The 13,974-nt window shown below is 24.5% G+C and overlaps 1 protein-coding gene across 11 annotated transcripts in view; it reads right to left on the reverse strand.

Annotated features, from left to right (window-relative positions):
* Positions 1 to 4,427: 4,427 nt before the first annotated feature.
* LOC123261494 (cAMP-specific 3',5'-cyclic phosphodiesterase) overlaps positions 4,428 to 13,974 on the reverse strand; it is a 131,419-nt gene continuing 121,872 nt past the window's right edge. For all 11 annotated transcript variants that reach the window (XM_044723101.1, XM_044723105.1, XM_044723103.1 and 8 more), the window contains 6 exons: positions 12,970 to 13,063; positions 11,684 to 11,913; positions 9,452 to 9,715; positions 9,214 to 9,313; positions 6,661 to 7,310; positions 4,428 to 5,268 (listed from right to left, as the gene is read on the reverse strand). In XM_044723101.1, the coding sequence (XP_044579036.1) occupies positions 5,161 to 5,268; positions 6,661 to 7,310; positions 9,214 to 9,313; positions 9,452 to 9,715; positions 11,684 to 11,913; positions 12,970 to 13,063 (1,446 nt within the window). In that variant the 3' untranslated portion in view covers positions 4,428 to 5,160. The remainder of the gene's footprint in view (positions 5,269 to 6,660; positions 7,311 to 9,213; positions 9,314 to 9,451; positions 9,716 to 11,683; positions 11,914 to 12,969; positions 13,064 to 13,974) is intronic.

Raw genomic sequence — 13,974 nt, forward strand, 5'->3', positions numbered from 1 at the left:
TTAAAGGTCTCGATGAGTGTAGCATCGAAATGAGTTTATATCTTAAAAAAAGTCGATGATTAAGAAATGACATTGTATCTTGTGAACTATTGACATTTTTAAAGATATAAGCTCATTTCGATGTTACATTCATCAAGACCTTTCATTTGAGTACCCACATCAATTTTTCATATATTTTATATATTTATATATTTCACAAATATCATATATATGAAATATATAAAAAATGTCATGTGGGTACTTGAATGAAAGGTCTCGATGAGTGTAACATCGAAATGAGTTTATATCTTAGCAAAACTCAATGATTAAGAGATGACATTGTATCTTGTAAACTATTGAAATTTTTAAAGATATAAGCTTATCCCGATGTTACGCTCATCGAAACCTTTCATTTGAGTACCCACATCAATTTTTCATATATTTTATATATTTATATAATATATATGTATATATGAAAAATATATGAAAATGCATGTGGGTACTCAAATGAAAGCTCTTGATGAGTGTCACATCGGGATGAGCTTATATCTTTAAAAACGTCGATAGTTAAAAAAGTACAGTGCCATTTCACAAAAGTCAATATTTATTAAAACAAAATTTTATTTATTTATAGTTCACTAGTCACAATAGTCACATAGTGACTACAAGATTGTTAGTTTATTTTAATTCTTTCCGGATTAATTAGGTGTTTGCAAAATGATACCAGAGTTAATTTGAAATTTGAAAAAATTTTTCGGGAATAAAATTCACCAAAAAAATAAAAACTAATTTCGACAATAAATATGTTTTTAATAGACATACATCTCATACGAGGTTACACGATATTTTGAATACATGCCATTTAACTGTCCAGCAATCAAACACATTGTATTTCTTAATATTAATATTTCTTCATATTCTGATAATTATTTCACAAATCTGTTAATAATATTTTAATGCGGTTCTTTGAATAATTCTCTTCACAAACTTTCAAACAATGTCCGTAAACCGTCAAAACATCAATGGATGCGTTTAATCATTGCGATATAACTATATATTTATGTATATTTTTTTTTTTATTTATATATCAATCGGCTCATTTTAATATTATCATTATTGTAATGTATGGTTACTGTTAATGAATTAATCAGATTTTGACGATTACAAAAGTTACGGGTGCTTTGCTCTAATATCTGTCTTATTACCCTGGGCACCCGGTAATTATTCAATCAATCAATCAATCAATCATTTTTACAAATTTATTATCATTAATAATTAATCATAATCATAATCATTCATGCTCCTTTCGCCGAGCTAATATTTTTTTTTAACCAAACTCAAATAAATAATTAATATTATAAGCAAAGATAAAAAACCAAAAATATAAAATTTTTATCTCCTGTTCGGAGGACGTCAGTAACTTTGTCAATTATAATTATTATATAATTAATATTAATTTCACTTAAATCGGTTTGTACAATTATTCCAATGGAAGATAAATAAGATCACTTATATTAACAATTAATAATTTATAATTACACATTACAGAGTCTAATTAGCCATACGCGGGTTCAAGTTCCATTGAAATTAATTAGATATTTTTTTTTTATTTTTTTTTTTAATGATTTTAACATTTTTTTGCTTTTTTAAATATTGTAACTACTAGTCGGTGACAATAGACCTCAATTATATATTATTCATTATTTATATATTTATATATTTATATATATGTATATGTATATATTTACTTGGTGTCCAGCACCAACATTCACATCCACACGTATACTATTTTAATTATTTATAATATTCAAACATATATTAATTAAACTATATGACATATGTGTTTTAGTTTAAGTTTGTGTTTCTTCACCCGTACAACTATAATACAATTACAGTAAATTCATCACTACATATACATATCAGAGTCGAGACATATTTATATATATTTATTTAATTAAAAGGGGAAATACGTGTAAAAGACCATTTTCATAATGATTTTTATTAATTTTTTTAATGTCTAAAAAATTAGGTATGAATTTTTTTTTTGTAAGGTAAAGACCCAGTTATTGACACTGAACTAGTTATTGACACTTGCAGTTTTATTTTAATTAAATAAAACAAATCCACTGTAATAAATTAATAAATATAATTTTTGAATTATAAATTTTGAAATAATTGGTTTTTTGAGTAGAATTAATTTTTTTAATTAGAATAAAATTGCAAGTGTCAATAACTGGGTCTTTTACTTTATAAAAAATTAAATCGGAAAAAATTTTAGTTATGAAAAATTCATATTATTTCACTGAAATTATTATAAAATAAAAATTATAATAGTAATTGAATCACACATACAATTTTCCTGAAAAACAAACACTTCCAGAATGATTGCTCCATTTTTTATTTAAAAAAAATTATTATTATTAGTATAATTTTTTTTTTATAATAATTTTAATGAAATATGAATTTTTCATAACTTAATAAAATTTTTTCGGGAATTTTAAAATTATATTATTTATTGAAACTATCATGTTATTTTTTAGATATATGGATGAGTATTTTTTCGTATTAAACAACAATATAACTTAATAAATAGTGGAGATATCAGGTGATGCACATCGTAGGTTGTCATCCGACTTAGCAGTTGGCGTGCAGTGGAAGCCACAACTTTTATCTGAAATCTATGACACAGAAAAATTAATTTAAAAAAAAAATTTTTTTTTATGTGTATCTTCTATATGAACCTCAATTCTAAAAAAAAAAAGAAGAAATTTGCGTTTTTTTTGGAGAATTGTAAAAAAAATTTGTGATTTTTTACCATTTTTTTTATACATTATTAAAAATAAAAAATAGTGTGAATAAAAATATCGCTTATAATTGAGGTTCATATTAAGCGTAATTTAAAAACAAGTAATTTTTTCGTGCAATTAATTTCAGATAAAAATTGTGGCTTCCATACTGCACACCAATTGCTAAATCTCCGCTACTTTTTAAGTTATATTGTTGCAAAATATGAAAGAATATAAATATATATAGAAAAAAAAGTTTTTATTTTGTTTAAAAAATTTTTTTTTATTAATTTTATTTCAAAATTAATTTTTTTTATTGAATTAATTTTATTTTAAAATTAATTCTTTTTTTTAAATTAATTTTATTTTAAAATTAATTATTTATTTTAAATTAATTTTATTTTAAAATTAATTTTATTTTAAAATTAATTATTTTTTTTAATTAATTTTACTTTAATTTAAAATTAATTCTTTTTTTTTTTAATTAATTTTATTTCAAAATTAATTCTTTTTTTTTAATTAATTTTATTTTAAAATTAATTCCTCTTTTTTTAAATTAATTTTATTTTAAAATTAATTCTTTTTTTAAATTAATTTTATTTTAAAATTAATTCTTTTTTTTAATTAATTTTATTTTAAAATTAATTTTTTTTATTAAATTAATTTTATTTTAAAATTAATTTTTTTTTTTTAATTAATTTTATTTTAATTTACAAACATGAATGAATTACACTCACATTCCATGCTTGTAAAAATGGACCACCTTAAAAACTCCGCCGTCTATCTTACGGCATAAATATATATATAGAAAATAATTCAATATTTTAAAAAAGTGGATAAAATTAATTTTCATACCTTAAAAAAAATCATCATAAAAACGTCCTTTTACATATATTTCCCCCCTTAATTTAATTATTAATGGTAATTCAATCAGATATTCAAACTCTTAATTCCATTAATTGTAAAAGTAAACATCTATTAAATAATTATGTGAAAATTAATTAAATTAAATTAAATTAAATACATAGACTAACTAATATAACACAACATATATTAATTAATAACAACACATACAAATATCTGCAGAATATTAATGTAAAATATTAAAATTAGTCACTATTCTTTGGTTAAAAAATAATTGTACGCGTAATAATTGTAATAAATAATTATATAATGTTTGCGCGTTAAATTAATTGTTTTAAAATAAATTTTAGATTGTATAATTAGTGCATAAACCTCACAGAGACCGGCTCTGTGATATATCACTTGGCTCATTCGCAACAGATTCAGTATTTATTATTATTAATATTATTATTATTTATATTAGAGATTACACAGACGCGGACGATATGGCGGATCTTTTAGTAAAATACAAATAATTGAAATAAATAATAAAAATGTATACTTAAATATAAATGTATATATTTATATATTTGTTAAAATTTATCTCTCCGTCTACCGGTCAAACGATTCTTCTTCGTGTAAAGCGTTTAAATAAAAAAATAAATTCAAGGATAGACGTTTAATCCCGTGAAAAGGTTTTAGTAAATCATGAAAAAGCTGACAGTGAGATCGATAGCGTATTAACGTTCTGGAGCTTTCGATAAAATTTATCTCGCACTTTTAAGCATTTTATTTTTTTTATTTTAATAAATATATTTGTTTTATGGATGCATTTATTTATATATTAATATATTTATTTTTATAGTACGTCTTTCAGCTGATATGTCGTTTACAATTACGAGATAAACATTTTAAAACGACGTTCTGATCCGTAAAAATTAATCAAATATCCGCTCAATATTTTTCACAATTTTATTTTATTTATTACTTGGATTAAAACTTTCTTCCGATGCTTTTGGTCGTGCCCAACAGGTACTAATTGAGATTCATTCGCCAGTATACTGACTTATATTCGAGTCTCCTTTACGAGTCTAATTCATGAGGAGTTTTTTTATGATCTGATCCTTTGGATTTTATTTGTGATAAAAATCACACGGCTTTTAATTATTTTATGTTTATATGATAGTTATAATTAATATTATTATTCTTATTGTTGCTGGACGATGGTAAAATATCGGTTTACATTTAAAGTCGGGCCAGCCGACGTTCTGCCGACAATCAGCTAGAGGCTAAGATACTTTCATGCAGATATCATACCATCGTCGCTGTCATTTAATTTACATGCATTTTTTTTTCTTTTTCTCCTTAACTATATTGTTATTAATGGTAATTTTAATTAATTAATTTATCATGGTGAATATATATACACATAAATTTATATTTGGTTAAAAGCACGGCCTAATGCTGACGGTAGCGGATTTCACGGGTGAGCTCGCCACCAGGACTGCTGAAACTTTTCGTGAAGCTTTTTGCAAATACCCGCCAATTTCCGTCACATCCCAGGGTCCGCTGAGGCTGCCTCTTGATCACCGGGCTCGCCGGTAAAGTCTTCGTCATCTTCTGGGTTTTCGATTGTTTCATCTCCTTCTTCCAGCGTTACCTTTACAATTATTTTTATTATTATTTATTGATAAAAAAATAAATTTTTTTTAATTTTTAATAAAATTAATTAAAATTCTAATTTTATTAAATAAATAATTTATTGGACAGTTGTCAATTTTTTTTACTTCTATAACCATTAAATTACTGTAGAAAATTTTTTTTTTATTAATCAAATTAAAACTAAAAAAATTGTGTTTATAATTTTAAAAATTTTTTAAATGTTAAATTTTTTTTTTTAATAATTTTTCGATAAAATAAAATTCTAATTCTATCAAATAAATAATTAAAAAAAAAAATTTATTAGACATTTGTCAATTTTTTTGATTTCTATAACAAATTACTGTAGAAAAATTTTGGATTTGTTTTTATTAATTAAATTAAAACTAAAAAAATTGTATTCATAATTTTTAAAATTTTCTAAATGCTAAATTTTTTTAATAATTTTTCAATAAAATAAATTATGAGCATTTTTTAATTATGGCTAATTTTATTATCATAAAAAATTTTTAATAAAATTCTAATTCTATTAAATAAATAATTTTTAAAAAAATTTATTAGACATTTGTCAATTTTTTTTATTTTTATAATAATTAAATTACTGTAGAAAAATTTTGGATTTTTTTTTATTAATTAAATTAAAACTAAAAAAATTGTATTCATAATTTTAAAAATTTTCTAAGTGTTAAATTTTTTTTTTAATAATTTTTCAATAAAATAAATTATAAAAATTTTATGAATTATGACTAATTTAATTATCATAAATTTTTTTTTTTATTTTTAATAAAATAAAATTCTAATTCTATTAAATAAATAATTTATTGGACATTTGCAAATTTTTTTGATTTTTATAACAATTAAATGACTAGAAAAATTTAGTACTTTTTTTTTATTAATTAAAATAAATCTAAAAAAATTTTATTTATAATTTTAAAAACTTTCTGAATGTTAAATTTATTTTTTCAATAATTTTTCAATAAAATAAATTATAAAAGTTTCTTAATTATGGGTAATTTAATTATCTTAAAAAATTTTTTTTAATTTTTAATAAAATAAATTAAATAAAATTCTAATTCTATTAAATAAATAATTTATTGGACATTTGTCAATTTTTTTGATTTCTATGATAATTAAATGACTGTAGAAAAATTTTTTAATTAATTAAATTAAAACAAAAAAAAATTTATTTATAATTTTAAAAATTATTCAAATGTTAAATTTTTCAATAAAATAATTTTTTCAATAAAATAAATTTTTTAATTTCGTTTAATTTAATTAAAAAAAATTTTTTATCTAAAAAAAAAATGCAAGCGCAAATTTAAAAAAAAAACAATTTTTTTTTTTTAATAATTTATTTTTAAAAAAATTTTAAATGCCTGTATAATTAATTTACCTGAAAGTGAATACGATCAGAGAGTTGTTCGCTTCCCTGCTGGTCGTCAGACGGCGGCGAGGGTGGAATCATGGACTGGTACCAATCACGGTTCTCTTCAAGCGTGTCAAGAATGTCCTGGGCATCCGGATGAACGAGGTCAGCCCAGGTCTCCCAGAGCGGATGGACGATGTAGTCAATAAAGCCGACCTGTGACTTCTCAATAGTCGCGTTATGTCGGTCACACATCGGACTGATGTCCATATTTTGCTCCCGTTCTCGGTCTCCTTGCTGGAAGAACTCCTCCATGAGGAGCGCGACCCACTTCCGGTAGAGCGGCAGCGGCTTTGTCGGGTTCGATAGATCAGCGCAGTGTACCAGGTTCTCCAGCACCTGGATCCTGTCCGTGTAGTTGTCCAGCAGTAGGACACCCGAGCCAGCAACTTTCTTGGTTTCCACCATGGTCTTTAGATCAGCCAGCAGCGACATGTGCTTGGACATGTCTGTTGACAGCACCATGTCGATCACCATCTTCCTCACAGTCTGTCGCTGCTTTTTCGTCATGTTTACGAATATGTCACAGCCCTCATTCTGCAGGAGCTTAAAAGCTACCGCCAGGTGGTGGTTCTCCAATACTGACTCGTCGTTATACATCAGCGCTAGTTCTGAACCTGGTGAATTATTTTTAAAATTTATTTATATTAATAAGAAAAATTTTGTGTCTGGGATATTCAAATGATAAAATCATTTTTTTAGTGAAATTTAGTGTCATTGCAAAGGTCCTGATTTTAATTTGTGCCTTTTCAGGGGTTCATATCATTCTCACCGACAGTCAATTTATTATGATAGGCTGCATTGGAAAATGCTCTATCTCCAGATACATGATTAAGAAATGACCTTGTATCTTGAGAACTATTGACATTTTTAAAGATATAAGCTCATCCCGATGGTACACTCATCGAGACCTTTCATTTGAGTACCCACATCGATTTTTCATATTTCATATATTTATATATTCCACAAATACTATAAATATGGAATATATAAAAAATGCCATGTGGGTACTTAAATTAAAGGTCTCGATGAGTGTAACATCGAAATGAGTTTATATCTTTAAAAATGTCAATAACTAAGAAATTACCTTCTATCTTGAGAACTATTGACATTTTTAAAGATATAAACTCATTTCGATGTTCCACTCATCAAGACCTTTCATTTGAGTACCCACATCAATTTTTCATATATTTATATATTCCACAAATACCATATATATAAAATATATAAAAAATGCCATGTGGGTACTTAAATTAAAGATCTCAATGAGTGTAACATCGAAATGAGTTTATATCTTTAAAAATGTCAATAATTAAGAAATTACCTTCTATCTTGTGAACTATTGACATTTTTAAAGATATAAACTCATTTCGATGTTCCACTCATCAAGACCTTTCATTTGAGTACCCACATCAGTTTTTCATACATTTCATATATTTATATATTTCATAAATACCATATATATAAAATATATAAAAAATGCCATGTGGGTACTTAAATGAAAGGTCTCAATGAGTAGAATATCGAAATGAGTTTATATCTTAAAAAATGTCAATAATTAAAAAATTACCTTGTATCTTGTGAAATATTGACATTTTTAAAGATATAAGCTCATCCCGACATTAGACTCATTTAATTAAGACCTTTCATTTGAGTACCCACATCAATTTTTCATATATTTATATGTATTACATATATGTATAAATGAAAAATATATCAAAATGCATGTGGGTACTCAAATGAAAGCTCTTGATAAGTGTAACATCAGTATGAGCTTATATCTTTAAAAACGTCAATAGTTAAGAAAGTACAGTGCAATTTAATAAATATCGAAATGAGTTTATATCTTAAAAAATGTCAATAATTAAAAAATTACCTTGTATCTTGTGAAATATTGACATTTTTAAAGCTATTAGCTCACCCCGACATTACACTCATCGAGACCTTTCATTTGAGTACTCACATCAATTTTTCATATATTTATATATATTATACATATGTATATATGAAAAATATATCAAAAATGCATGTGGGTACTCAAATGAAAGCTCTTGATAAGTGTAACATCGGAATGAGCTTATATCTTTAAAAACGTCAATATTTAAGAAAGTACCGCAATTTAGCAAAAGTCATTGTATAATGCAAAATTTTAATTTTTTATAATCGCATAGTGACTGAGGGTTGCTAGTTATAAAAAATTTTTTTTTTTTGTAAAATAAAAACTAGGTCAATATATGACGTAGTTTAAATCATATTAAATCCAGGGCTCATAAAAAAAATAAAAAAAAAAAGGCAACCCTTTGTCTTATACATCAGTTCCTTCTCCAACAATATTAAATTTTTTGTCTAAATTTATAGCAGAATAAACTTTTCAGTCATAAAGCTTTGACCGATTGCGAGCGTGAAAAAAAAGGCATACTTTTTTATCAGCAAGATACAACTAGCAACTGGGTATGACGTAAAGCATAAAACCGATGGAACAAAAATAAAAATAAAAATAAAAAGGCGGATGATACTCACTGGAGTTGATGAGGAACTGATTGGTAAGACCTGGATGATCTACGTCATGAATAGTCGCCGCGAACAAGGCAGCCATGATCTCGAGCGGCGTGAAGACGGACTGGAACAAACAGGGGATTAATAACAATCACAACCGATTGATGTGTGTATTATTGGACAGGTTGGGTGTTGAGTATGTATAGTAGAAGGCCACGATCGATTGAGACGTGTTGTTATTGTATATGTTACAGGTATGTACCTCAAGCGCGGGCGTATTGAGCAGCGTGTGCGTCGACTGTGTTACGTCGGCCGCGTGAAGGCTGTTATGGAAGGGATTGTCCTTGACATAGTGATCCTCGAGAGTCATCATGAAGGTAACAAAAGTCTTGGGCGGTATTGCCAGTGTTTTGAGCAAGTCGCGGCTCTGGAATGCCGTGTAGGCTACGCAGGTCAACGGTCTGTTGTTACTCAGCTCGGCTATCCTGAATATGTCGATGCCCCACTTGTCGACCTCTGACAGCACCTGCAATCAAACCAATTCCCAAAGTAAATGTTTATTCATCCATCAATCGCTGATTCTCTATTTTCAATCATCACTCGTTAATTAAATCACGTTTCTAATTCAACGTTCAAAAGCTATTTGATAATTAAGTGGTGCGTCGCTTTTTTTGGTCAATCACTGTCGAGTGGTTTGGAGCTATTTTTTTTTTTTTTTTTTTTTTGGGATTGAATAATTAAAACCACAATTTAATTATAAAAATTAAATATTGAACCGAGGAATAATCTTTTTTTATTGAAGAAATATTTAAAATTTATAAGAGCTATTTTTTTGCTATGTAGATTTTTAATTAAAATATATAATAACTTGTAAAGAATAAATCTTAAGTTTTTCAATGAATAAGAGGAAATTAAAAATTTATCTGTTATTTTATCAATTTTTTTTTTTTTTTTTTTTTTAATTAAGATGATAAAATTGAAGTTTTAACGAAAGAAAATTAATATTTTTTTTTAATAAAAATGAAAAATTAAAATTTTAAATAATGAAAATTAATTTCAATTTTTTTTTTCAATTAAAATGAAAAAATTGAAATTTTGTATGATGAAAATTAATTGAAATTTTTTTTTAAATGATAAAATTAAAATTTCAAATAAAAAAAATTAAGATTAAAAATTCCTTTTTTAATTAAGATGAAAAAATTAAAATATTGTGCAATGAAAATTAATTTCAATTTTTTTTTTCTTTAATTAAAATTTTATTTAATGACAATTAATTTGAAATTTTATTTTTTTATTTAAGACAAAAAAATTAAAATTTTAAATAACGAAAATTAATAGCAAATTTTTGTTAAATAAAAATGAAAAATTAAAATTTTAAATAATTAAAATTAACATCAAAAAATTTTTTTTAATTAAGATGAAAAAATTAAAATTTTGGATGATGAAAATTAATAAAATTTTTTTTTTTTAAATAAAGATAAAGGAATTAAATTTTAAAAAAAGAAAATTAATATAAAAAATTCTTTTTTTAATTAAGATAAAAAAATTAAAATTTTAAATAACGAAAATTAATATCAAATTTTTGTTGAATAAAAATGAAAAAGTTAAAATTTTAAATAATGAAAATTAATATCAAAAAATTTTTTTTCAATTAAGATAAAAAAATTAAAATTTTTTATGATGAAAATTAATTAAAATTTTTTTTTTTCAATAAAAATTAAACAATTAAATTTTAAATAAATAAAATTAATATAAAAAATTCTTTTTTTAATTAAGATAAAAAAATTAAAATTTTAAATAACGAAAATTAATATCAAATTTTTGTTGAATAAAAATGAAAGAATTAAAATTTTAAATAATGAAAATTAATATCAAAAAAATTTTTTTTAATTAAGATAAAAAAATTAAAATTTTGTTTGATGAAAATTAATTAAAATTTTTTTTTTCAATAAAGATAAAAGAATAAAATTTTAAATAAAGAAAATTAATGTAAAGAATCCTTTCTTTAATTAAGATAAAAAAATTAAAATTTTAAATAAAGAAAATTAATATCAAAAGTTTGTTAATAAAATTGTAATCTCAACTAATTTTTTTCTAAGCAAAATAAATGCAAAAAAGGATAATTTGTATGCTTTAATAAAATCAGAGGCCTGATTAGTACCGAGAGAGCAATGACACAGGTAATTCCGAAGAGGGAATTAAATGGGATGAAATGATATGAAAGAGAAGGAAGTTTCTGCTGATAAGAGCAGCGATTCAGCTCGAACTGTATACACGAGTAATATCTAGCCGTAAATTTGATTGAGAGTTGCTCTCGAGCGGCTGGAGGTTTGACGAAGGTCTGGTTAAGATCATTAAGGAGTTCGGATCCAGTTGAAGAACTTTTTTCAGGTCTCTCGTTTAGATGGAGACACACTTGACGTGATGGAAATCAGGAGTGACGTTCGAGTGCTTGTGACGCATTAGAACTATTATTATTGTAGGTTTAGTTTACCTTGCCGAGCTCTTCGTCGTGGGGAGTTTCCACTCCGTGGACAGGTACTCGCTCGCCGGTGAAACTGTTTGTGTGGGTCAATGGACGCTTCACTCCGCTGATGTGGGACATGGCGGCTGGCCCTCTCTGAGCTCGCTCTTTCTTCTTCGCGGATCGCGAATCCCCGGATCCGCTTGTTGATGCCGCATCCTCGATTCGCAACGATGGTAGATCCAACTCTTGCTGCTTGTCTGTATTTTATTAAATTAATTACATAATTTTTTAAATTAAAGAATTAAAAAAAAAAAATTTTTTCATAAAAATATTTGATATTTTATTAATAATTTTAATTTTAATAAATTTAAAAATATTTATTTATTTAAATCAGTATCTTTGAATATTTATTAATTCAAAACAATATTATCAAACATTTATGAATATTTATAATATAAAAATAATATCTCTGAGCATTTAGTAAAATAAATAAATTCAAAATATTAATTTTCAAAATTTACAAGCATTTTTTTATTCAAATTAATCTCTGTGAATATTGAACAGTTTATTAATTTAAAAAATTCTTGAATATTATAAATATTTAATATTTTAAAATAATACTATTAATTATTATGTAAAAAAGAATTTTTTTAATTTTAATTCTAGATTTAAATAAGAGGTAATTTTTTGAAAACATTAATACTATTAATTATTATGTAAAAAAAAATTTTTTTAAATATTAATTCTATGTTAAAAAAAAGGCAATTTTTTGAAAATATTTGTTGAGTTTTAATATCAATTTATTGAAAATTTTTCTATTTAATATTAAATTAAATTACTACAAGACAAACGACTGCAAAAGTAAAATTTCATTGAAATAGACTCAGAATAAATATTTTTTGGTGTAAAAATATGTAAACATGTAAATTGAAGCTTATTTTCTCAACTTTTAGATGCATTTTACAAAATTCAAATATCTTGAAAAGTTATTTAAAGAAAAAGCAGTAAAAAAATTGTAATTTTTGAATTTTTAAAAATATAAAGTGCTGTAATTTCTAAATTAATTGTCCGATTCAGCTTAAATTTAAACTTGACCTTTGTGATTGTCTATAGAATAAGTATGTTGAGTTTCATTAAGATCGCTTAAGAATTATAGACGCTATCGTGCTAACAAGCCGTGTTGTATTTTATGGATATATAAATACATACAAAAAATTCAATAATTTTATTAAAAAAAAAAATCAAATTTTTTTAAATATTAATTCTGAATTAAAAATAGTTGAATTGAAAATAGTTTTATAAAAAAAACTCACCCAAGAAAGTAGTGCAGATGTACTCAGATATTTGATTACCAGATTTGGAAGACTCTGAGAAGTGCGAAAGCTCTTTGTTAAGCATTCTCTTGAACTAAAACCATAAAAAACAAAGACTTTAAAATACCATCTCAAATAAAAATATTATTTTTATTACTATCGATAAAAATAACAGACTATTTTCGAGGCTCGCTCGCCCAAAATCCGATCAAAGATCACTTATATTATGCAAATACACCAGCTGTTGCTGGCAGACGCCGGCACGCGTTCGGAAAAAATAAACCCGCTTCTATTCCTTACTACGTCTCAATCTTAAACTTTAAGAGTAGAGCCAATAAAGTTGAATCGACAATAATCCCATTTAAGGAACAAGAAAACTAAAACTACGGTACTAGCGTAGGGCTCGTACGCTCCAGACGTCATCACAATGCCCTCTTGGCCAACTGACCTACTTATTTGGAAAAAGGTCGCTACCGAAATCCCTCAAAAATACTCAAAAATTTTATTCATTCTCAAAAATATCTTCTTGATAATTAATAAGTAAATTTTCAATTTTTGGTAATTATTTACAAGAGGAGTACACGCTATTTTTGGCCATATTTAGGTGAAAAATTAACATTTTTTAATTTTTAATTATTCTGCTTTTTACGGCGAATTTTTAGTGGCGATATCGAAAATTTAAAAAATTAATATTTTTATAGCTTTTTTGTGCTCAAAAGTTGGAAAAAATTTTGGCTCAAATTTTGACTAAAAAAAGTACATAAAAAAAATGAAAAATTTAACAAAAAAAAAAAAGTAGAATATCACAATTTTTTTTTAATTTATAAATTTTTTTGAAATTTTGTAAAATTTCTTAAAATTGTGGTGAGCAATTTTTTTTTTGTTCATCTTTTTATACATTTTTCAAAAAAACATATCAAAATTTTGTTCAAAAAACTGAAAATTAAAATAATGAACTCTAATTGTAAATAATTACCAAATATCTTTTTGATAATTAATAACCAA

The sequence above is a fragment of the Cotesia glomerata genome, linkage group LG3 (genome assembly GCF_020080835.1).
Source record: "Cotesia glomerata isolate CgM1 linkage group LG3, MPM_Cglom_v2.3, whole genome shotgun sequence".
Lineage (NCBI taxonomy): Eukaryota > Metazoa > Arthropoda > Insecta > Hymenoptera > Braconidae > Cotesia > Cotesia glomerata.